Consider the following 23,174-nt stretch of genomic DNA (forward strand, 5'->3'; position numbering starts at 1 on the left):
TATGTTGTAACCGGAGTACCCGGAGAAAACCCACGCATGCACGCGCGCCACACAGAGATGGAATGGAGGGTGGAATTGAACCCTGGTCTCCTCGCTGTGAGGTCTGCATGCTAGCCACTCGAGCGCCGTGCAGCCAGTTAATAATAAAAAATGGTAATAAAAAATGTTTTTCAAATTTTTTGAAATACTTCTTAGTCCCATTTATTAATTATTTTATCAACTGAAAACCATTGCCGTTCTTATATATATGACGTCCATGCACACAGGAAAAGTTCTAATACTTTATTGTAAAATCTAATCACCTCCTGGTGAGCTTGGATACGTAATCCTCCATCATCAGTCATACTCATTCATTCAGTAGAACTAACTCGCAAACTCGAGAGCTAAACGGTAGCCTTCAAGTTATTTCCTTTAAACTTAAATAGCCAAAAACTTACCACTTCCACACGGATAGGGAGGATAACTATTAACAGTTATTTAACCTTTAACATGAACATTAATCAAACGTAATCATTTTTTCTGGGTACATGATACCATACAGCATCCATATCAAACTTGTGCGGGCCGCACTAACATTAAACTTTCATATCAAGGCGGGGGCCTCAAACTAGTGTCCTGCGGGCCACATTTGGCCCGCGGGCCGCGTGTTTGAGACCCCTGATCTATGATGATCTATGTAGGAAAACAACCACAAGAAATGATAATCATTATTTGAGATTCTCATGTGACGCCACAAAAATTATATATCATTATGGCAGTCTTTTCATTTTACATGGGGCAAGTTCGTAATCGTACGTAATCGTCCATCATCAGTCAAACTCATTCATTCAGTAGAACATTGCTGCTCTCCAGCTGTCAAAGCTGTCCAGCTTTTCCTCTCTATGGAAGGACGGCAGTGACAAGGACCCTCAAGCCCACGTATATGCCCACACCCCTTCAGGATGAGGAATGTATTGCAAGTGCCACCAGTATAACATTTGTGGTCTGATTAGCAAGGGTAATGATGTCACACACTGACACTGACAGCCTCACCTTGGGTTTCTGCCTTGTATTTGACCAGGAAATGTGCTAATTGTGTGTGAAAGCGCACACAGTTTTGGTTTTGCTGGGTTTTTACGTAAAAAGGCCGAGGCAAATAAAGCCTGCTTTTACCATTTCTGGCTCTGATGTCTGTGTGAAAGAGGCTTATGTGTTTCTTCTTCAGGGACATAGCGGCACGCAACGTCCTCGTATCCACCGTGGATTGTGTGAAGCTGGGTGACTTTGGTCTGTCACGGTACATGGAAGACAGTTCTTACTACAAAGGTAAGAAGAGCTCCTCCATGCATTTTACTTTAGTTGCTAACCGATCAGTCAAATGTAACAAATCCTCTCTTTTCTGTCTCCCAGCCTCTAAAGGGAAGCTGCCCATTAAGTGGATGGCTCCTGAGTCAATCAATTTTAGAAGATTTACCACAGCCAGTGATGTCTGGATGTTTGGTAAGTTATATTATACTATCTACCATAGCATAATAAACATCTAAAAATAATGCGTAAGGCTAAAAATAAGCAATTAGCTAAAAATGTCATGCAATACTTCTCTACAAGAGAGGAGAAATATGATCTCAGGGAAGAAGTACATTTGAAACACTTCTATGCTAGGACTACGTTAAAAAGCCATAGCATTTCAGTATGTGGAATCAAACTATGGAATGGATTGAGTAAGACCCTCAAACAATGCACAACGATGAGCCAATTCAAGAAACAATACAAGCAGTTGATGTTTGCTAAATACAAGGATGAAGAGTCTTGAACCAGTCATGATGTGCTATACATATCACTATATTGACACTTACTATGGTACCCATTATGTCATTGGATGCTCATATCACCTCGTACATCAGTACGTGACAAAAATTTAAAAAAAAAAAATTTAATTAAATTTTTTTTTTTAAATCTTAAAATATTTTTTTATCTAAATTTTTTTTTATTCAATTTTTTTAATTTAAAAAATATTTTTTAAATAAATAAATATATATATATATATATATATTATGAAAGCAGGAAGTGAACAAATGTAACAGGTACTGATTGTAAAAGTACCAGATGGAGGGGTAGGATTTAATAAGCTTTGCTTCTTCCTACTCCTTTTGGACATGTGGAACTGTGAACTGATTATGGGATGCATTCAATTGTAATCTGATGCATGTTCAAATGAAATAAAACCATTACTATTTCTATTACCGTAATCATTTCTTTCTGTTCACTCTTTACTCGCCGATATTTAAATCAGTTTATTTTTTGGCTTTACACAGGTGTCTGTATGTGGGAGATTTTGATGTATGGCATCAAGCCTTTCCAAGGTGTCAAAAACAACGACGTCATTGGCAGGATAGAGAATGGAGAACGACTGGCCATGCCCCCTCAGTGCCCTCCAACCCTGTACAGCTTGATGACCAAGTGCTGGTCTTATGACCCCAGCAAGAGGCCCCGCTTCAATGAACTGAAAACCCAGCTCAGGTATTTCATTGAAATTGCAGTTTAAAACCAGATCTTCTTTAGATATATTGTATTGAAGTATATTCTTTGAATTAACTTTTTCACAACAATCATTTTCACATGAAGAACAGGAATCAGTCATATGGAGATTTGAAGCATTCACTAAATGGACAAAAAAATGCAAATACACTCGACTATAACAATTCAGCCTTGATGGAGTTTTGAGCTCTACAATGTAAACCAAGTCAGGAAAATATTGCTAGAACACAATCCTCAACATTATCTCATGGGTTTTGGAAGTGGCACAGCGAGCCTCTCCTCAGAGAATATAATACGGCGAGGTTTTTTTCTACTTAAACTCTGTTTGCTGGCTATTTGTAGGAAGTAAAAATCAGTTCATTTTATATCTGATAGGAATTCTGAGCTTAACAGGTTTGAAAGACATTGGTGGACCTCTTCTGAAGTCTTCTGGTGCATCAACCTCTGACATACCGTGTTCTCCAGATGTATTGGAACAATAAGGTTCATTTATTTGGTTTTTGCTGTAGACCGAAAACATTTGAGTTTGACATCAAACCACAAATACCAGACCAAAGCACATCATTTTCAGCTTTTATTTCTCGGTGTTTACATCAGGATTGGATGCACAACTTACAAGATTGTTCATGTGAGTAAAAGTATTGGAAAGGTGTGTTTTGTTGACCATGTATGTTGCGTATTCAATCAATAAATATGAGCTGGAAACCTCATATTACAAATATACAACATAAGGTGGCCAGAAATATTTCAATATTGAACAAAGCTAAATTTGTTCTCAATCAGAAATCACTCCACACTCTTTATTGCTCTCTGGTTCTACCATATCTTACTTATTGTGTGGAAATATGGGCTAATAACTATAAAAGCAATCTTCACTCGCTAAATGTACTGCAAAAAAGGTCAGTAAGGATAATTCATAATGCCGCCTACAGAGAACATACTAACTCCTTATTTCTAAAATCACTAATACTTCAACTTGCTGATATAGTTCATCTTCAAACAGCTAAAATAATGCATAAGGCTAAAAATAACCAATTAGCTAAAAATGTGAAATGTGCACCCCCAGATTCCCGGTACTGCTCACACTCTCCATGGTCTTAATGGTCAGTAGGGGGTGATGTGGGGGTGTTGTTCTAAAGTCAAATTCTTTGGTCTTCCACCTATTGTGGAAGAGATTGTTGTCCTTGCACTTCTGAGCCAGTTGGTCCACCTCGCTCCTGCACTTCAGTTGGCCTCATCGTTATTGGAGATGAGGCTCGCCACAGTTGTGGTGCAGAGGCCTGTGCACACACCTGTGCTCCGTGTGTTGGTCTTGAAAGTTGATGCTGCCGACTCCCACGTTTTATGGCCTCCCTGTGAGAAAATCCAGCACCCAGTTGCAGAGAGAAATTTGAAGTCCCAAGTGTCCCAGGTTTTTCTGTGAGTTTCTGGTGGATTGTCAAATGGTGAACTGAGACCCAGGAACAGGATTCCCACATATGATGATACATATGATTTTCCATCTTCTCTCAGATTCGCAACTGCTTGATTTTCAACCCATAGAGAGTTCTTGGATTTTCATGTTCTCTAAATGCAGTTTTACACAGGCTAAACCTATCCTACCTAATCTCAAACTGAGCGTTGATATTCAGTGTTATTTTTGGTAATGGTAATGGTTTTATTTCATTTGAACATGCATCAGATTACAATTGAATGCATCCCATAATCAGTTCACAGTTCCACATGTCCAAAAGGAGTAGGAAGAAGCAAAGCTTATTAAATCCTACCCCTCCATCTGGTACTTTTACAATCAGTAACTGTTACATTTGTTCACTTCCTGCTTTCCTAATATAGTTTTAAGTTTTTGTTTTATTTTTTGTCCCGTACCGAAGTACTAGGTGATATGAGCATCCAATGACATAATGGGTACCATAGTAAGTGTCAATATAGTGATATGTATAGCACATCATGACTGGTTCAAGACTCTTCATCCTTGTATTTAGCAAACATCAACTGCTTGTATTGTTTCTTGAATTGGCTCATCGTTGTGCATTGTTTGAGGGTCTTACTCAATCCATTCCATAGTTTGATTCCACATACTGAAATGCTATGGCTTTTTAACGTAGTCCTAGCATAGAAGTGTTTCAAATGTACTTCTTCCCTGAGATCATATTTCTCCTCTCTTGTAGAGAAGTATTGGATGACATTTTTAGCTAATTGGTTATTTTTAGCCTTATGCATTATTTTAGCTGTTTGAAGATGAACTATATCAGCAAGTTGAAGTATTAGTGATTTTAGAAATAAGGAGTTAGTATGTTCTCTGTAGGCGGCATTATGAATTATCCTTACTGACCTTTTTTGCAGTACATTTAGCGAGTGAAGATTGCTTTTATAGTTATTAGCCCTTATTTCCACACAATAAGTAAGATATGGTAGAACCAGAGAGCAATAAAGAGTGTGGAGTGATTTCTGATTGAGAACAAATTTAGCTTTGTTCAATATTGAAATATTTCTGTCCACCTTATGTTGTATATTTGTAATATGAGGTTTCCAGCTCATATTTTCATCTATTGTGATCCCCAGAAATGTATTTTCCTTCACCCTTTCAATGTCTACACCGTCTATTTGTATTTGCTGGTACGTGTCCTTTCTGCTGTTACCAAACAGCATGATTTTAGTTTTACTTAGGTTCAAGGACAATCTATTATCATCAAATTTGTCTTGAGGTGTCAGTCTACAGCAAAAAGAAAGATATTGAGCGCACTGTTCTAACACATCTGAAGGGTACTATGTCTATTTTCACATCTTGAGAGTTGAAACCACAATGTTGACATATTAAGTTTCCAACGTTTGTGTTCTAAAACCGGAATGCATAACTAAATCTGCCATTTGACGTCACCAGGTCTGGTCATATTTCCTTGTAGGCTTCTCCTCACGTCTCCTCCTCTTGCCTTGGTTCTCTTTTCTCAGTAATACACTGTGAATATGTGTAGTCGCTCTTGTGAAAGAGGCCTGTGAAAATGCAACTGTGACATATTTTCCACCCATGCTTTTAAAGCCTACCTTGTTTTAAAAGTTCGCCTCGAGGTCTTCCCGCACCCACGGTCCAATTTGAATACTGTCTACATTATTTGTGTACTGTTTGAACAGCAGGTGTCACTGTGAGTACTGTGATGCTGTATTCACATTTCTTCTCCAGTGTAACTGATCCTTGTCATGATTACAGTTGCTGCGGATCAACTTGTGGTCACGTCGCTCTTAGGGTTTTTTCACATTTACATACATAGAAAAAGAAGTGTGACATGAAGAGGTTCTTTTCAAAACACATCCACATTTTCTGTCTCGCTCCGTCTTTGAAATGCTAAAATGGGAAAATAAGAGTGTGTATTTAACCGCTGCGGTTTTATGAGTTTTCTCTAAACCAGTATGACTCACACCTTACATTCTTCCATGATAGCTCCTGTTTTATTTGTCAGCTTTTCTTCCTGTAGTTCCATTCTACTACTCTCTCTACGCCCATATACTTTTGTGTGGCGTATACTTTCATTCAAATATTTCACACCAGCCACACTGCTCCAATTCATGCACGTCAGCATATCAGTCTCATACCTTACGGCGTGCTTGGTGGTCAATGCGAAACTGAAGTATTTGGTTATTATGCCCTTATGGAAAAAAAAAAAATATTGCAGTATATTGGCAAATATAATGCTATGTATTAGGAAATATATTTCCATATACTATGGGATCTTATGTTTATATTTTCCAATATATTGCAATATATGCATAGATCATATATGTGTATATATTGATACATATACAAAATATCTTGCGATCAAGACCAAAAAAAGGACTATATTTTTACATATATAAAATTGCATATAATTTGGGATATATAAACTCCTATATTATATATTTGGATTTAATATATTTCAATATATTGAAAGCAGCAATCATTTGTATATTCTGCAATATATTGCCATATATTACATTAATATATAATATATTGTATAATATATGTACAAAAATATATGACTCCATGTATTTATAATATATAATGTATTGGAAAATATAATGGAATAATAATATATTATAATATAATGCAATATATTTAAAGTAATATATTGGCAAATATAATGCTATGTATTAGGAAATATATTTCCATATATGGGATCTTATGTTTATATTTTCCAATATATTGCAATATATGCATAGATCATATATGTGTATATATTGATACATATACAAAATATCTCGCGATCAAGACCAAAAAAGGACTATATTTTTACATATATAAAATTGCATATAATTTGGGATATATAAACTCCTATATTTTATATTTGGATTTAATATATTGAAAGTGGCAATCATTTGTATATTCTGCAATATATTGCCATATATTACATTAATATATAATATATTGTATAATATATGTACAAAAATATATGATCCCATGTATTTATAATATATAATGTATTGGAAAATATAATGGAAAAATAATATATTATAATATAATGCAATATATTTAAAGTAATATATTGGCAAATATAATGCTATGTATTAGGAAATATATTTCCATATATGGGATCTTATGTTTATATTTTCTAATATATTGCAATATATGCATAGATCATATATGTGTATATATTGATACATATACAAAATATCTTGCGATCAAGACCAAAAAAGGACTATATTTTTACATATATAAAATTGCATATAATTTGGGATATATAAACTCCTATATTTTATATTTGGATTTAATATATTTCAATATTATATATATATATATATATATATATATATATATATATATATATATATATATTACATGAACATATAATATATGTACAAAAATATATGATTCCATGTATTTATAATATATAATGTATTGGAAAATATAATGGAAAAATAATATATTATAATATAATGCAATATATTTAAAGTAATATATTGATAAATATATTTTCTTTTCGTAAGGGTGGAATCATTACTAATTCTAAATTCTTACTAAAGACTAAGTAGTGCTGATAAAGGGAATCGGGTTCTCTCTTGGTCTGGAAAATGTTTCTATCATAATATCAATTATAGGTCTTGCTTGCCAAATATGCAGCTCGCAGCTTCCCTTCCAGTTTTCCTAGACAGAGAACCAACGTGTCTTGTGTGGTTGTGTGCGTGTGTATTTACACAGTGGGCAGCTGCCAGAAGCTTCAGCTTGCCAACAGACACAGAGAAAGACGGAATAGTGAGAGAGAATGAGTATAGGAAAGAAAAGAGCGAGCTTCAGAAGAGCTCCACTGCAAAGCTTGGTGACTTTTTTTTTTCTCACACACAATACTGAGCTTTGTCTTGTGAGTTGCAGTTATTTATTTTTGGTCCTGCAGAGCACCTCATTAGTGGATTTTATTGGCTGTCAAAGTAGATGTTGAGTGGTTACACTGCTGCTATTACAGGGTCCTGGTCTTAAGGTGAGGTATTTCCTTTTTTGAGTTTCTATATTTGTAAGACATATGTTGCACCGAGATACTCAGTGTAATTTGCATGCAATTCTCGCCTTTCATATTGTTAAACTGCTACATTGTGTATGAGCCAAGTTGGGGATGTGTGTCCTGCTTCCAAAGAAGCACAGAATGAAACATCGAGAAAACTCACTTTATAGTTTAAGCCGAAAACATTCAAGATATGTTCAGCAGTAATGATTTCTCCACCTTTTAAGCCTCCCGTGACTATATGTAACAAGAGGAAGCATTCACAAAGAGCATTTGGCCAAGTGGTATGTCTCTAAATGTGCAATTTTATCCAGATTTGATAACATTTCAATTATGGATTGTACCTAAAAAAAAAATACAGGTTGACATATCAAAAACTGTTTAGAACACCCATGGGGGGACCACAGATGTCATGGGGTACGCCATCTTGTCTTTTATAGGGGTAGTGACCACATGGTCACATACTAGTACATAGTGGATTACACCGTACAGTCGCCCTCCAATACTGGTATGTTCGGAATTCGATTGTCATCTGCCTCCATGAAAGCTTTCATGTTAGAGCAGGGGTCTCAAACTTGCGGCCCGCGAGACGCTAGTTTGAGGCCCCCACCTTTAATACCAAAGTTTAATGTTGAAATGACAGCTTAAAGCTGTGTGCACACCGGACACAATTAACATGATTTTGCCCCACCCATACTGTTACCCTACCCTGTTACCCCGCTCTGTTTTGCTTTGGATTAGCAATGAAGCTAAAGGCTTATGACGCTGGGTACAAATAAATGCAGGAAATGATTTTGAATAAAACGGAAAATACACGTCAAGATAAAGCATCTCATCAAACTTGTTGTTAAAGTTACGACGCTGCTCCCAGATGGAACTGAGTACGATGCTAACTTGCTAATTGGGTAAAATTATTAAGTTTCATTAATGTTCATGTTAAAGGTTAAATAACTGTTAATACTGTACATTTGAATCTGAAAAAATAATTTCCCTACCAACTGTATGTGGTTTCTTATGTTTCTCTTATTTGCTGTTTTATTATTATTTTACTTATTTATTACTGATTTATTGATTTATTGTCTTTATTCTTAATTTGTTTATTTATTTTTTTTAATCTTATTTTGTGTTTAGAAAAATAAAAATTAAGATATTTGAGAACAGTGGAATGTTTTATCAGATATTTTGGTGTGGAAAACCGGAACCAAAGTACTGAAAAAGTGTAGGGTATAGCAGAAGCAAAAGCATTGATTTTTTTTCCAGTTTTTAATAAATGCGTTTTGGTTTTTTTTGAAAACCTGATGCGGCCCGGCTTCACCCAGAACCTAGCTCCGGTGGCCCCCAGGTAAATTGAGTTTCAGACCCCTATGTTAGAGTGACGAAAAGTATAGAAAAGTATCAATTCTTTTTCTAAAGCCTCTTAGAATGTTCCACTTAAATACTTGTAGCTATATAGCTGTATGCCAATAGTCTACACTAGCAAATAGTTAGTCGTACCATCGTGCAGTATGAGAGAAAGTGGAGGTCCAGCGCGGCCATTATGTGGAAATACTTGGTTGTGGCCTGGATCCCTCGCAATTGGACCTGGGTGCTCAAACCGAACACGAAATAGCAAAATACACTAATATTCATTCATTCATTCATTTTCTACCTCTTATCCTCACAAGGGTCGCGGGGGTTGCTGGAGCCTATCCCAGCTGTCTTTGGGCGAGAGACGGGGTACACCCTTGACTGGTCGCCAGCCAATCACAGGGCACATATAGACAAACAACCATTCACACTCACATTCATACCTATGGACAATTTGGAGTCGCCAATTAACCTAGCATGTTTTTGGAATGTGGGAGGAAACCGGAGTACCCGGAGAAAACCCACGCATGCACGGGAAGAACATGCAAACTCCACACAGAGATGGCCGAGGGTGGAATTGAACCATGGTCTCCTAGCTGTGAGGCCTGCGTGCTAATCACTCTCCACCGTGCAGCCCAAAATACACTAATATCGCATTGTAAAACCATATGAAAACATTGTACTCACGTGAAAGAAGGTATTGTCATCATTCCACCGGTATTGTGGCGCTGTTGTCATCGTTGACTTGGGCGACATATTACTCACGTTGCGGGTCACCAAATATGGATTCAGAACAAGACCGAACCCGAACATAAATGATATAACCCATTGACTCCCCACTGAACAACAAGCAGCAACAATAGTTGACAACAATCACATGACCTAGAAACGGATGTGAAGCTTTGTGACGCAAGAATAAAAAGTCAGAAAATCCGCAATTCCAACAATTCCCAAAACACTTGTGGACGGGTTGTGACCTGTATATTCACTACACTATGAACTAATAACGTATTATTACGTAAGCTCTGCATTTTTGACAAAATCCAAGACTCTCAGACCTTCTCAGTCTGTGTAAATAAACAAAGTCCGTGTTGTTACAGATGGTGGTGTTGGTAGGGGAGGAGCGTTAACATTACCAGGAGGGGGGGAGGGGTTATCATCATTACGCCTCTTGAATCAAGTCAGTTAATTAATGTGACCACATTCACCATATGAGATGGTGAATGACAGCCAGCGAATGTCGGTCATCAGCGGTTACAACCAGTCAGTGGAGGTTTTCTGTGGACTAGGAGAGTAAGAAGGACTTGAGTCTTTTGAGTACAGTGGCAACCTCATAACAGTCAATCTTTACCTTAAACCAGGGGTCTCAAACTCAATTTACCTGGGGACCACTGGAGCTAGGGTCTGGGCAAGGCTGGGCCGCATCAGGTTTTCCAAAAAAAAAACAAAAAACGCATTTATTAAAAACAGAAAAATATACAAACTTTTTCAGTGTTTTGGTTCCGATTTTCTACAATAAAAGCTCTGATAAAACATTCCACTGTTCTCAAATATCTTCATTTTTATTTTTCTGCACAAAATAAGATGGAAAAATAAATAAACAAATCAAGAATAAAGAAAATCAATCAATCAGTAATAAATAATAATAATAATAATAATAAAACAGCAAATAATAAAAACTTAAGAAACCACATATAGTTGGTGGGTAGACAAATTATTTTTTTCAAGACTAAAATGAACAAAGCATTATTAGAGCCCTGTAGACATGACAAAACACGACTATAGTCACATTTATACTCTTTTTATTTACAACATATTGCGCAACTGCAGGGTCTTGAGACACATGCTAACTAGCAAACTAGAGAGCTAGCGACCTAAACGGTAGCCTTCAAGTTATTTCCGTTAAACTTAAATAGCCAAAAACTTACCACTTCCACACGGATAGGGAGGATAACTATTAACAGTTATTTAACCTTTAACATGAACATTAATCAAACGTAATAATTTTTTCTGGGTACATGATACCATACAGCATCCATATCAAACTTGCGCGGGCCGCACGAACATTAAACTTTCATATCAAGGCGGGGGCCTCAAACTTGTGTCCTGCGGGCCACATTTGGCCCCGCGGGCCGCGTGTTTGAGACCCCTGTCTTAAACTGATGAAATCCTATAAGTCATACTTGAGTAAAGGAATAACCGGGATCCAATAATGCATTAAGTGACAGTTGGACAAAAACACACAAAAGCACATGACGCTGAAACATTTCCTGCAAATTTCCATCTTGATACGTGTTCACTATATCACAAACTATTTCAGCGGGAAACTTAACTGGGAATGTTGCCACTGACATTGTCATTCAAATGTTCTAACGGGGACAAGATTGGACAGGTGCAAGGACACACACACACACACACACACACACACAGACAGACGCACATGGTGGGAGACAACAGAACGGGGGGGTAATGATGTTTCTGAAAATAGCATTTAGTCTTGTTGAGGACAGGAGAGTAGAAAGAGTGTGTGTGTGTGTGTGTTCGATTCTCCGGTCCTCTGAACAACTTCACTCTTGTGGAAATATCCGCTGAATCCTTTGACAAGCTTAACTGTTTGGATTATCAGGTTTTCATCCACAGGGAATAGGTTAGTAAGAACCTAAATAGCTTTTTACACATGGTATATTTGTGAAGCTGGAACCGATTCAAGTGTACTCATGACAGTGTGAAGGCACTGGTTGGTTATTAGTGTACTGTAATGATACTAGCATTTCTCAGAGACCATTTTTACTGCTGCGTTGTCATGTAATCATGTAAGCACATGGTCTGTTAAAGAAGCGTTGGAGCATGTTTTCATGTAATTTACCAAATACAAGTAATAAGGTAGTCTGAGTGCTTTAAAAGTTCTAATTGATTGAGATGCCATTATGCTTTTCATTGTTTTAGAGAGATTGAATTACACCTGGGCGGCACGGCGGACTAGTGGTTCGCGCACAGACCTCACGGCTAGGAGACCAGGGTTCAATTCCACCCTCGGCCATCTCTGTGTGGAGTTTGCATGTTCTCCCCGTGCATGCGTGGGTTTCCTCCCACATTCCAAAAACATGCTAGGTTAATTGGTGACTCCAAATTGTCCATAGGTATGAATGTGAGTGTGAATGGTTGTTTGTCTATATGTGCCCTGTGATTGGCTGGCGACCAGTCCAGGGTGTACCTCTCACCCAAAGACAGCTGGGATAGGCTCCAGCACCCCCCGCGACCCTTGTGAGGAAAAAGCGGTAGAAAATGAATGAATGAATTACACCTGAGCTACAATATACAAGCTGCTCTTATCATGCAGTAGAAAGCCTATAATACTTGTGTTTTTACCTCCCGTTGCAGTACCATACTAGAGGAAGAGAAGGTCCAGCAGAAGGAGAGGAACAGGATGGAGATGAGGAGGCAGGTCACCGTTTCTTGGGACTCGGGCGGGTCTGATGAAGCACCACCAAAAGTAAGACCACTTTACTGTTCTTTACGTTGACTCAATGTTTTATATTGGTATATTTTGCATGGTTCCCCATGTGGCCATCGTTCGCCGTAAATATTGTTATTCAGCTTTAATACTGTAACCGGAGGAAATATACCCTACTTACATGCTTTCTATGAGTCAGAAACAATTCCACCCACCCCCCCACTGCTTGTTTCCCCAGCTGCTGGCTACTTTATCCCTGCTTACAGCCATCGTCCCCCTCCTGTTAACATCTGTTACGTCGCTCCCCCTCATTGCTACTTAATACAAAGACCTGCTGTATGTCATGGAAAACATCACATTTAATGTTTAACAATAATTTAACAATAATGTTAATTTATTGTTAAAGGTCCCATAGAATACTTTTTCAACAAGTAGTGCATTGAAAGTGTGTTGGCCAGAATGCTGATGCTGGAATTGTTTTTTTTATTCTTCTTCTTTAAGCTTTTAAAGTTCACGCTGATAAAGGTTCACGCTATTCATAGAATTATGCATCGACTCTCACAGTGGGGATGGCTAAAGTCGAATGAGGTCAATCTCTTTGTACGCTTGGATGGCGTTTTTTACCACCTTCAAACGACAAGATCATCATGTCTTTTTGTGATTTTGTTATTACTTTTTACAGAGGTTAGCTTCTTTTTACTCTTGTACAACTGTGAATCGGCACATTTTAATGACAGCTGCGTGACGATATATACTGTTGAATATGTTTTTAATACTATTGGAGCCCTCTTTATATGAAATAACACCCCTATAGTCATCTTTGTGCTACAATATTGTAGCCGTATTAAGACAAGAGTGGGCAACCTGTAACCTGTGGGCCACATCAGCCTGGCCAACCTTCTTTTTTTTTCTCTTTTGCTGGAATTTAAACAGTTTAAAAGTGCTTTGAGCAAGCCGTTTTGTGTGTCTGTAGCTTTAATGCTAATGAGCTGCCCAGGCCTGTCTCTGATCCAAGAAGCATTATTGTGCGACTTTATCTACTACGTAAAAACTGTAACGCAGCACTTGTCAAACGTAATATATACGTACACATATATCAGATACAACAATGTAACAATGTAAGCAGCGGGGACACACATTAGCAACACTAACATGAGCTACAGTGCTACCTTCATTTTAACAGCAACGCCATGCTTGGAAGTCATGATGTCATTAAAAACCGAAGATGATTAATTAATCAAATTAATCTCTTTTAAAAGAGAGGTCCAGTGAGCTCTGGTTATAGCAGCACAGTTGGGTGAATCCTCCAACAAAATCATTCATTCATTCATTCATTCATTCATTTTCTGCCGCTTATCCTCACGAGGGTCGTGGGGGCTGCTGGAGCCTATCCCAGTTGTCTTCGGTACACCCTGGACTGGTGGCCAGCCAATCACAGGGCACATATAGGCAAACAACCATTCACACTCACATTCATACCTATGGACAATTTGGAGTGGCCAATTAACCTAGCATGTTTTTGGAATGTGGGAGGAAACCGGAGTACCCGGAGAAAACCCACGCATGCACGGGGAGAACATGCCAACTCCACACAGAGATGGCCGAAGGTGGAATTGAACTCTAGTCTCCTAGCTGTGAGGTCTGCGTGCTAACCACTCGACCACCCTGCAGCCCCCATGTTTGTTTTTCTTTTCCCCCCCTTGTACATCCTGCTGCTTTGATCGCAACTGTAGTCCTGCACGGTGGCTTGTATGATGAGTCACTGGACGCAGTCTGCAATACTACTGTTAATCCCTGGTCTTCCGCTGTGTTTATTGGCCTGAAATTGATCGTAATTCATTTGGCAACAGCATTTGTCAACCTCTCCGTCGCAGACTCGCGCATACGTGGGTTGTTCTCAACAAGCTATTTGGTTTTGCTACTGTATGGTTTCATAAATAGCTAATGTGTATGCTGCTAATGTTAGCTGTGACTGCACTCACGACTGGGTGCTTTGATGTCATGGGCTAAACTTAGCAAACTCCTTACAAAGAAGGCATACTGTATACTGTAGCTCTTTCTTTATCAAAGGTCCCTTTGGGGTGTTGTTGGGTTCCTCCATTTTCATGTCTCCTCTCCGCTACTCACCTTGCCCTCCCAACTACAAAGGGAGCCTATCAGCTTATACTAAACAAGCTCAAACACAATGACCAATGTTTTTCACCCCCTGCAACTCAAACACACGAAACCCAATGCATAAAAACAGATTTTACAAAAGGGTAATTTGCATACAGAAACAGTGAAATTAGGGAATAAGAATTACCAGTAGATAAACTGTTTTTTGTGGAACTTCAAAAGGCTTGTGATTGTATTATTAGTATTAGAGAATCCTACACTGGTGCAGTTCTGACCAATGTTTTTCACCCCCTGCAACTCAAACACACGAAATCCAATGCATAAAAACAGATTTTACAAAAAGACAATTTGCATACAGGAACAGTGAAATTAGGAAATAAGAATTACCATTAAACTGTTAAACTGTTTTAATTAAACTGTTTTTTGTGGAACTTCAACAGGCTTGTGATTGTATTATTAGTATTAGAGAATCCTACACTGGTGCAGTTCTGTTAAAAGTTGCCTATTCCGAGATGTTGGAAATACTATAATAAAAAGTCTCTAATAACTACAGTGAAGAAAATAAGTATTTGAACACCCTGCTATTTTGCTATTTCTCCCACTTAGAAATCATGGAGGGGTCTGAAATTTTCATCGTAGGTGCATGTCCACTGTGAGAGAGATAAACTAAAAAGAAAAATCCAGAAATCACAATGCATGATTTTTTAACAATTTATTTGTGTGATACAGCTGCTAATAAGTATTTGAACACCTGAGAAAATGAATGTTAATATTTGGTACAGTAGCCTTTGTTTGCTATTACAGAGGTCAAACGTTTCCTGTAGTTTTTCACCAGGTTTGCACACACTGCAGGAGGGATCTTGGCCCACTCCTCCACACAGATCTTCTCTAGATCAGTCAGGTTTCTGGGCTGTCGCTGAGAAACACGGAGTTTGAGCTCCCTCCAAAGATTTTCGATTGGGTTCAGGTCTGGAGACTGGCTGGGCCATGCTAGAACCTTGATATGCTTCTTACGGAGCCACTCCTTGGTTTTCCTGGCTGTGTGCTTCGGGTCGTTGTCGTGTTGGAAGACCCAGCCACGACCCATCTTCAATGCTCTGACAGAGGGAAGGAGGTTGTTCCCCAAAATCTCACAATACACGGCCCCAGTCATCCTCTCTTTAATGCAGTGCACGCGTCCTGTCCCATGTGCAGAAAAACACCCCCAAAGCATGATGCTACCACCCCCATGCTTCACAGTAGGGATGGTGTTCTTCGGATTGTACTCTTCATTCTTCTTCCTCCAAACACGCTTATTGGAATTATGACCAAAAAGTTCTATTTTGGTCTCATCTGACCATAAAACTTTCTCCCATGACTCCTCTGTATCATCCAAATGGTCATATGCAAACTTAAGACGGGCCTTGACATGTGCTGGTTTAAGCAGGGGAACCTTTCGTGCCATGCATGATTTCACATCATGACGTCTTAGTGTATTACCTACAGTAACCTTGGAAACGGTGGTCCCAGCTCTTTTCAGGTCATTGACCAAGTCCTGTCGTGTAGTTCTGGGCTGATTCCTCACCTTTCTTAGAATCATTGAGACCCCACGAGGTGATATCTTGCATGGGGCTCCACTCCGATTGAGATTGACCGTCATGTTTAGCTTCTTCCATTTTCTAATGATAGCTCCAACAGTGGACCTTTTTTCACCAAGCTGCTTGGTAATTGCTCCGTAGCCCTTTCCAGCCTTGTGGAGGTGTACAATTTTGTCTCTGGTGTCTTTGGACAGCTCTTTGGTCTTCGCCATGTTACAAGTTAAAGTCTTACTGATTGTATGGGGTGGACAGGTGTCTTTATGCAGCTAACGACCTCAAACAGGTGCATCTGATTCAGGATGATACATGGAGTGCAGGTGGACTTCTAATGGGCAGACTAACAGGTCTTTCAGGGTCAGAATTCTAGATGATACACAGGTGTTCAAATACTTATTTGCAGCTGTATCACACAAATAAATTGTTAAAAAATCATGCATTGTGATTTCTGGATTTTTCTTTTTAGTTTATCTCTCTCACAGTGGACATGCACCTACGATGAAAATTTCAGACCCCTCCATGATTTCTAAGTGGGAGAAATAGCAAAATAGCAGGGTGTTCAAATACTTATTTTCTTCACTGTATATAATTTCTGTGTATGGCATGTAAGCTCCTTTCCCAATTCCTTATTATTTGCATTCTCTACCGTTTTTCTTTCTATTGTGTTTGCAGCCCAGTCGCCGTCCCTCCCTGCAGCCCACCGTCAGTCTGGACTGTCTGTCCGCTTCCTCTCCTCACCATTGCCATCAAAACCAGCGTATTGCCTCACAGCTTTCCCTCTGCATAGGAAACCCTCCTCCTTCATCTCCTTGCACACTTTCTCCCATGTCATCTTCTCTCCTTTATTCCCCTCATTGTTCCCCTTTTCCCTCTCACTCACCTCTTTTTCAGAGCAAAACTTATCACAGTTGCTATTTCTCTCAGCACCACACAAACCCCAAGTCCAGCTTCCACCTCCAGTGTCATGCTGACTTTTGTTCCGACAGCTGTGCCCTTAAGACCAATCCCCCTACTGACGACCACCTACAATGTTTGGCCCAGTCGAAACCAAATAGCCCGCTTTCCTTACTTAGACACATAAATCCCCTCCCTTCCCAACCCAGTCCGAATTCTCCGAGTTGCATCCTGTCCGATACCTGTGACCTCACCTTGCAGAACGGCAATGTTGAGACAAATTCCAAACTTCAAGCCTCTCAGTTGTCCAGCTGCCAAGCTAATCCCTCAAGGACATTGCCACCCCCTCATGCTCTTTCACGCTCCGACCAGCTATTCCCGATGCCCTCTGGTTATACTCGGCCGACAATCCCTCCCTTTCCACCCAATCAAAGCACTGACCTCCCTTTAACCGTCTACATGCCTTGTCCCAGCTCCTGCACTCATTCCCCTCACAGACCGTTAAAGGCAGGTGACATCATTTTTCAGTAACGTGCATTTAATAACTACTTACTTACTAATAAGAATGCATTATATCGTGTTGCAACATTCTTTTTTCTGCTCCTCTTTTGTCAGTTATACTTGTGTAACATTGCAGTGAAATTAGCCTCTGAACCAATCCTTAAACTGAGTTAAAAACATTTTCTTATCGTTTTTCCCCAAAGACACATCACAATACATTGGAGCCATAATTACATTAACCTTTCACAACTTCCATAACCTAATATTGTCTGTGTTGCTATGGTAATTACTATGCGACACTTGTATAAATATATACAAGTAAATTATTTTTTTCAGATTAAAATGAACAAAGCATTATTAGAGCCCTGTAGACATGACAAAACACGACTATAGTCACATTTATACTCTTTATAGACCAGGGGTCTCAAACTCAATTTACTTGGGGGCCACTGGAGCTAGGGTCTGGATGAGACTGGGCCACATCAGAAAACAAAAAAAAAACGCATTTATTAAAAACAGAAAAATATACAAACTTTTTCAGTGCTTTGGTTCCGATTTTCTACAATAAAAGCTCTGATAAAACATTCCACTGTTCTCAAATATCTTAATTTTTATTTTTCTGTACAAAATAAGATGAAAAATAAATAAACTAATCAAGAATAAAGAAAATCAATCAATCAGTAATAAATAAATATAATAATAATAATAATAAAACCGCAAATAATAAAAACTTAAGAAACCACGTATAGTTGGCGGGTAGACAAATTATTTTTTTCAGATTAAAATGAACAAAGCATTATTAGAGCCCTGTAGACATGACAAAACACGACTATAGTCACATTTATACTCTTTTTATTTACAACATATTACGCAACTGCAGGGTCTTGAGACACATGCTAACTCGCAAACTAGAGAGCTAGCGACCTAAACGGTAGCCTCCAAGTTATTTCCTTTAAACTTAAATAGCCAAAAACTTACCACTTCCACACAGATAGGGAGGATAACTATTAACAGTTATTTAACCTTTAACATGAACATTAATCAAACGTAATAATTTTTTCTGGGTACATGATACCATACAGCATCCATATCAAACTTGCGTGGGCCGCACTAACATTAAACTTTCATATCAAGGCGGGGGCATCAAACATTTGGCCAGCGGGCCGCATGTTTGAGACCCCTGATGTAGACATTGTACCTGTAAAATGGACCTCCAAAACCCAAAGTTTAAGCTTCTGTAATTGATTGATTCATTTTGGTTATGTTGGAATATCCACATTTGAGGGAGCCCGACCAAGAATGTTGCAACTTTGTTTCCTCGTGGAGTAACTTTGAATGATTTCTTGCCCACACCAGCATGACTGTACAGTCAGCTTTACCAGCATGTTGTTGACTGACCTTCGTTGTGTTTCATGTCACGTCGGCTATTTTCTTTTGTCTACGTCAGGATTTGTGTTGATGTGTCCTTAGATTATCACAGCCTATGTTTAGCTTGGTCAGGACGCCTGTCCAAACCCTTATTCCACTGGCCTTACAAACATAGAACCATGCGCTATGTTTTATGACTGAACCACAAAACGAGCAAGCAACTGCGACTCCCTTAACATTTCCTGGGAAATTCCTCTTTAGTATTGTATCAGCAATAACAACTAATAATTTCAAGGTACTTGTGTGTACCATTTAAAGCACATTGAAGAATAAAAGCCATATTCAGTTTTGGCTATCGTTAATCACATCACATTTCAAAATATTTTTACAGCCACAATCCAGACTGGTTCTAAGTCTCTTTGACGTGTTTTTGTGGCAGTACTGTTTTTCCATGTCAGCACTGCACTTTCAACTTTATGGTGATGAATTGTGTCTGTGTGCGAGGCAATGAATTGTCCTACAGATCTTACACTCATGCCTTTTAAAATAATTTTTTAAAGTCATGGCATGGAAGGGGTCGAAATGGGGACACAGAGACTGTAATGCATCCAAAAGTGTCTAGCGTATGATTGGGTGGGGTTTTTGATGCATGGAAAAGCATTTAATAAAGGCACATTCGATGAAGTATATTAAGGTATATCATTTAAATGTCTCTTGTAAGGGAGGCGTCCAACAAAACATCTGCTGGTTTCAGACACTCATACCACCAGAAGATGGTGCACTTTAGCAAATCTAACATTTTAGGATCCTGTGTTTTACGTAGCTGTATCATATCATCTTTTCACACTGTGACTTGCTTCACTCACACTGCAACTTTGAATCACGATATCAAACCTAACCAGTAATTTTATCGCTAAGTCGTTAATGGTTTTTATTGTTGTTTGTCTCAGTTTGACAGCTAACAGCCACACAAACTGGGAGCAAGTTGTGTTGTGGTCTATAGCAACACAATAAATCAAAAATGATTGTAACATTGATGTTGTCTCTTTTTGTCTTTTTCTCTGGCTACAGCCGAGCAGACCAGGTTACCCCAGTCCGCGCTCCAGTGAAGGGTATTACCCCAGTCCCCAGCACCCCGGACACTACCAGGTATGTTTCCTCAATAGCCACGTTTTTCTCTTTCCGAATGGAATCTTTCCAAAGTAGTACAATGGGGCGGCACGGCGGTGTAGTGGTTAGCGCGCAGACCTCACAGCTAGGAGACCAGGGTTCAATTCCACCCTCGGCCATCTCTGTGTGGAGTTTGCATGTTCTCCCCGTGCATGCGTGGGTTTTCTCCGGGTACTCCGGTTTCCTCCCACATTCCCCCAAAAAAAACATGCTAGGTTAATTGGCCACTCCAAATTGTCCATAGGAGAGTGTGAGTGTGAATGGTTGTTTGTCTATATGTGCCCTGTGATTGGCTGGCGACCAGTCCAGGGTGTACCCCGCCTCTCGCCCAAATACAGCTGGGATAGGCTCCCGCGAAAATGAATGAATGAATGCAGTACAATTTGTATTTTGAGTTGTCCAATATCCTTTTCCTCCGTCTTTTGTGTCAGATGGCAGGCTACCCCGGCCCTCACACCCTCCCCTCGGTGCCCAGCGCCCTCTACCCAGCGCCGGCCGCAATGCTGGACACTCATCACGCGCACACACATCCCCGCCACCACGTCCACGCGCACTCACACGTACAGCACCTCCCCCAGCCGCACGGACAGGACATGGCACACTGGGGATCGGCCATGGAGGTAGGACACCAATTTCATCACGTTACTTCCACACCCTATAAGCTTGTGTAGTTTCTGGAGGTCCATCAACCGATAAAACAGAGCAATCGAAGCACCGATTCCCACAATCCATTGACATCCATGATTTTTTCAGTGTGTCTGCCCATTTTGTTGCTCCTGCTTCTCATAAGTTGCTGTCTGTGTTTGTGTCTCTTTGTGCATATTTGTTTTCTTCCATGTGTTGCTTTGTTGCATGTTTGGTGTTGTGCATCGTCTTTTGTTTGTGTGTTCGTCTTTTGCGTTGGCTTTTTGTCTGTGCGTGCGCATGTGTGCGTGTGTGTGTGTGTGTGTGTAGGACAGGGCAATAGACATGCAGCAGTGTGTAGGCCAACAGTGCCTGTTAATGGAGGAACAGCTGATGCTCCAACAGCAGCAGATGGAGGAGGATCAGAGGTGGCTGGAGCAGGAAGAAAGGCTGCTGGTAACACACTCAGCACACAGTATATATGATATTGCTTTTTGAAGCATTTTAATCATCTACTGTAACCTGATCTGATCATCTTTAACATATCCTGAGTGTGAGTGTGATCTTGACATATGTTATTGTCTGCATGGAAACTTTTTTTTTATTTTACATTTTTAGGTGTTCATTTTTATTTGATGCATGTTGTCATATCACAGCCATTTTTTCAATACAGTACCATGAACACACAGTTAAATTTGACATTTTTAATAGATACTAGAGATGACTATATAAACTTAAATTAAGGTATTTTCATTCCCATTTCAATATGAAACACGTGATACCTTATTATTACAATTATTACACTGTAATGTTTTGTTAAATACTCTTAGGGATGCTGGGATTGTGATGAAGGGATAGATAGACTTTCATGTAATAATATCTATATTATTATAATTATTATTATTATATATAATTATAATAGTCATATTATAGTAATTATTATATATAATAAAAATACATTATATATAATTATATTATTATTGTTATATTATAATATAATTATAATTATTATTATTATAATATGTAGTTATAATCATTATAATATAATTATGAGCAGTCCAGGGTGTACCCCGCCGCTCAGACAGCTGGGATAGGCTCCAGCACCCCCGCGACCCTTGTGAGGAAAAAGCGTTAGAAAATGAATGAATGAATTAATTATTATATATAATTATAATAGTTATATTATAATAATTATTATATATTATAAAATACATTATAATATGATTATATTATTATTATATTATAATATAATTATTATTATAATATATAATTATAATAATTATAATTATGACCAGTCCAGGGTGTACCCCGCCGCTCAGACAGCTGGGATAGGCTCCAGCACCCCCCGTGACCCTCGTGAGGATAAGGGGTAAAAATTGAATGAATAATATAATTATAATTATTATTTGTATAATAATAATTATTATATTATAATATATAATTATAATAATTATAATATAATTATATTGGCTTATATTATTATTTGTATAATAATAATTATTATATTATAATATATAATTATTCATTCATTCATTCATTTTCTACCGCTTTTTCCTCACGAGGGTCGCGGGGGGTGCTGGAGCCTAATATATAATTATAATAATTATAATATAATTATATTGTAATATATAATAATAATAATAGCAATCATAATAATAATGTTTATATCCAGCTGCTCATATACGGATAGCCACTCTTCCATGTCATGTTCTGGTGACAGTATTTTGGTGCAATTATTAAATTAATAAGCCCTTAGTTTTTTTGTTACCTCGCTGCATTTAACATCTGTTACGTTCTGCTCACATTGGCCCCTCTTGTTTAGTTTAACAGCTCCAAATTGCTTCTAAAAAAAACAAGACCATTGTTCACAAAGAACTACTTCACTAAATACATTAAAAGACACTAAACTCCTTGCCTTTTTCAGTATAGAACCTGCTGTACCCTGAAATATATTAAATATGTTAGGCTTTTTTTGTAGTTGAAATATGCATATTTAAGCACATGTAAGATGTTTTTGCCTGAATTAAGCATTTTCAATCATAGATATGGCTAAATGGAAAAAAAATTAAGCATTGAAAAGATGCATTCAAAGACATTGGTGAAACAGTGTCAGTAATGTTGCTGTAATGATCAGTGACACACACA

The 23,174-nt window shown here is 38.4% G+C and overlaps 1 protein-coding gene across 11 annotated transcripts in view; it reads left to right on the forward strand.

Moving 5' to 3' along the window:
• LOC131137737 (focal adhesion kinase 1-like) overlaps window positions 1-23,174 on the forward strand; it is an 85,478-nt gene that overhangs the window by 47,564 nt on the left and 14,740 nt on the right. For 6 of the 11 annotated variants that reach the window (XM_058086003.2, XM_058086006.2, XM_058086005.2 and 3 more), the window contains 7 exons: window positions 1,205-1,305; window positions 1,390-1,479; window positions 2,295-2,499; window positions 12,711-12,822; window positions 20,307-20,384; window positions 20,837-21,025; window positions 21,360-21,485. In XM_058086003.2, coding sequence (XP_057941986.2) covers window positions 1,205-1,305; window positions 1,390-1,479; window positions 2,295-2,499; window positions 12,711-12,822; window positions 20,307-20,384; window positions 20,837-21,025; window positions 21,360-21,485 — 901 coding nt within the window. Of the gene's footprint in view, window positions 1-1,204; window positions 1,480-2,294; window positions 2,500-12,710; window positions 12,823-17,144; window positions 17,977-20,306; window positions 20,385-20,836; window positions 21,026-21,359; window positions 21,486-23,174 lie in introns of those variants that run through there. The other 5 variants (XM_058086010.2, XM_078798040.1, XM_058086002.2 and 2 more) reach the window with 3 other exon arrangements.

Source organism: Doryrhamphus excisus, linkage group LG17, assembly GCF_037039965.1.
Source record: "Doryrhamphus excisus strain RoL-2023G ecotype Guam linkage group LG17, RoL_Dexc_Guam_v1.1, whole genome shotgun sequence".
NCBI lineage: Eukaryota > Metazoa > Chordata > Actinopteri > Syngnathiformes > Syngnathidae > Doryrhamphus > Doryrhamphus excisus.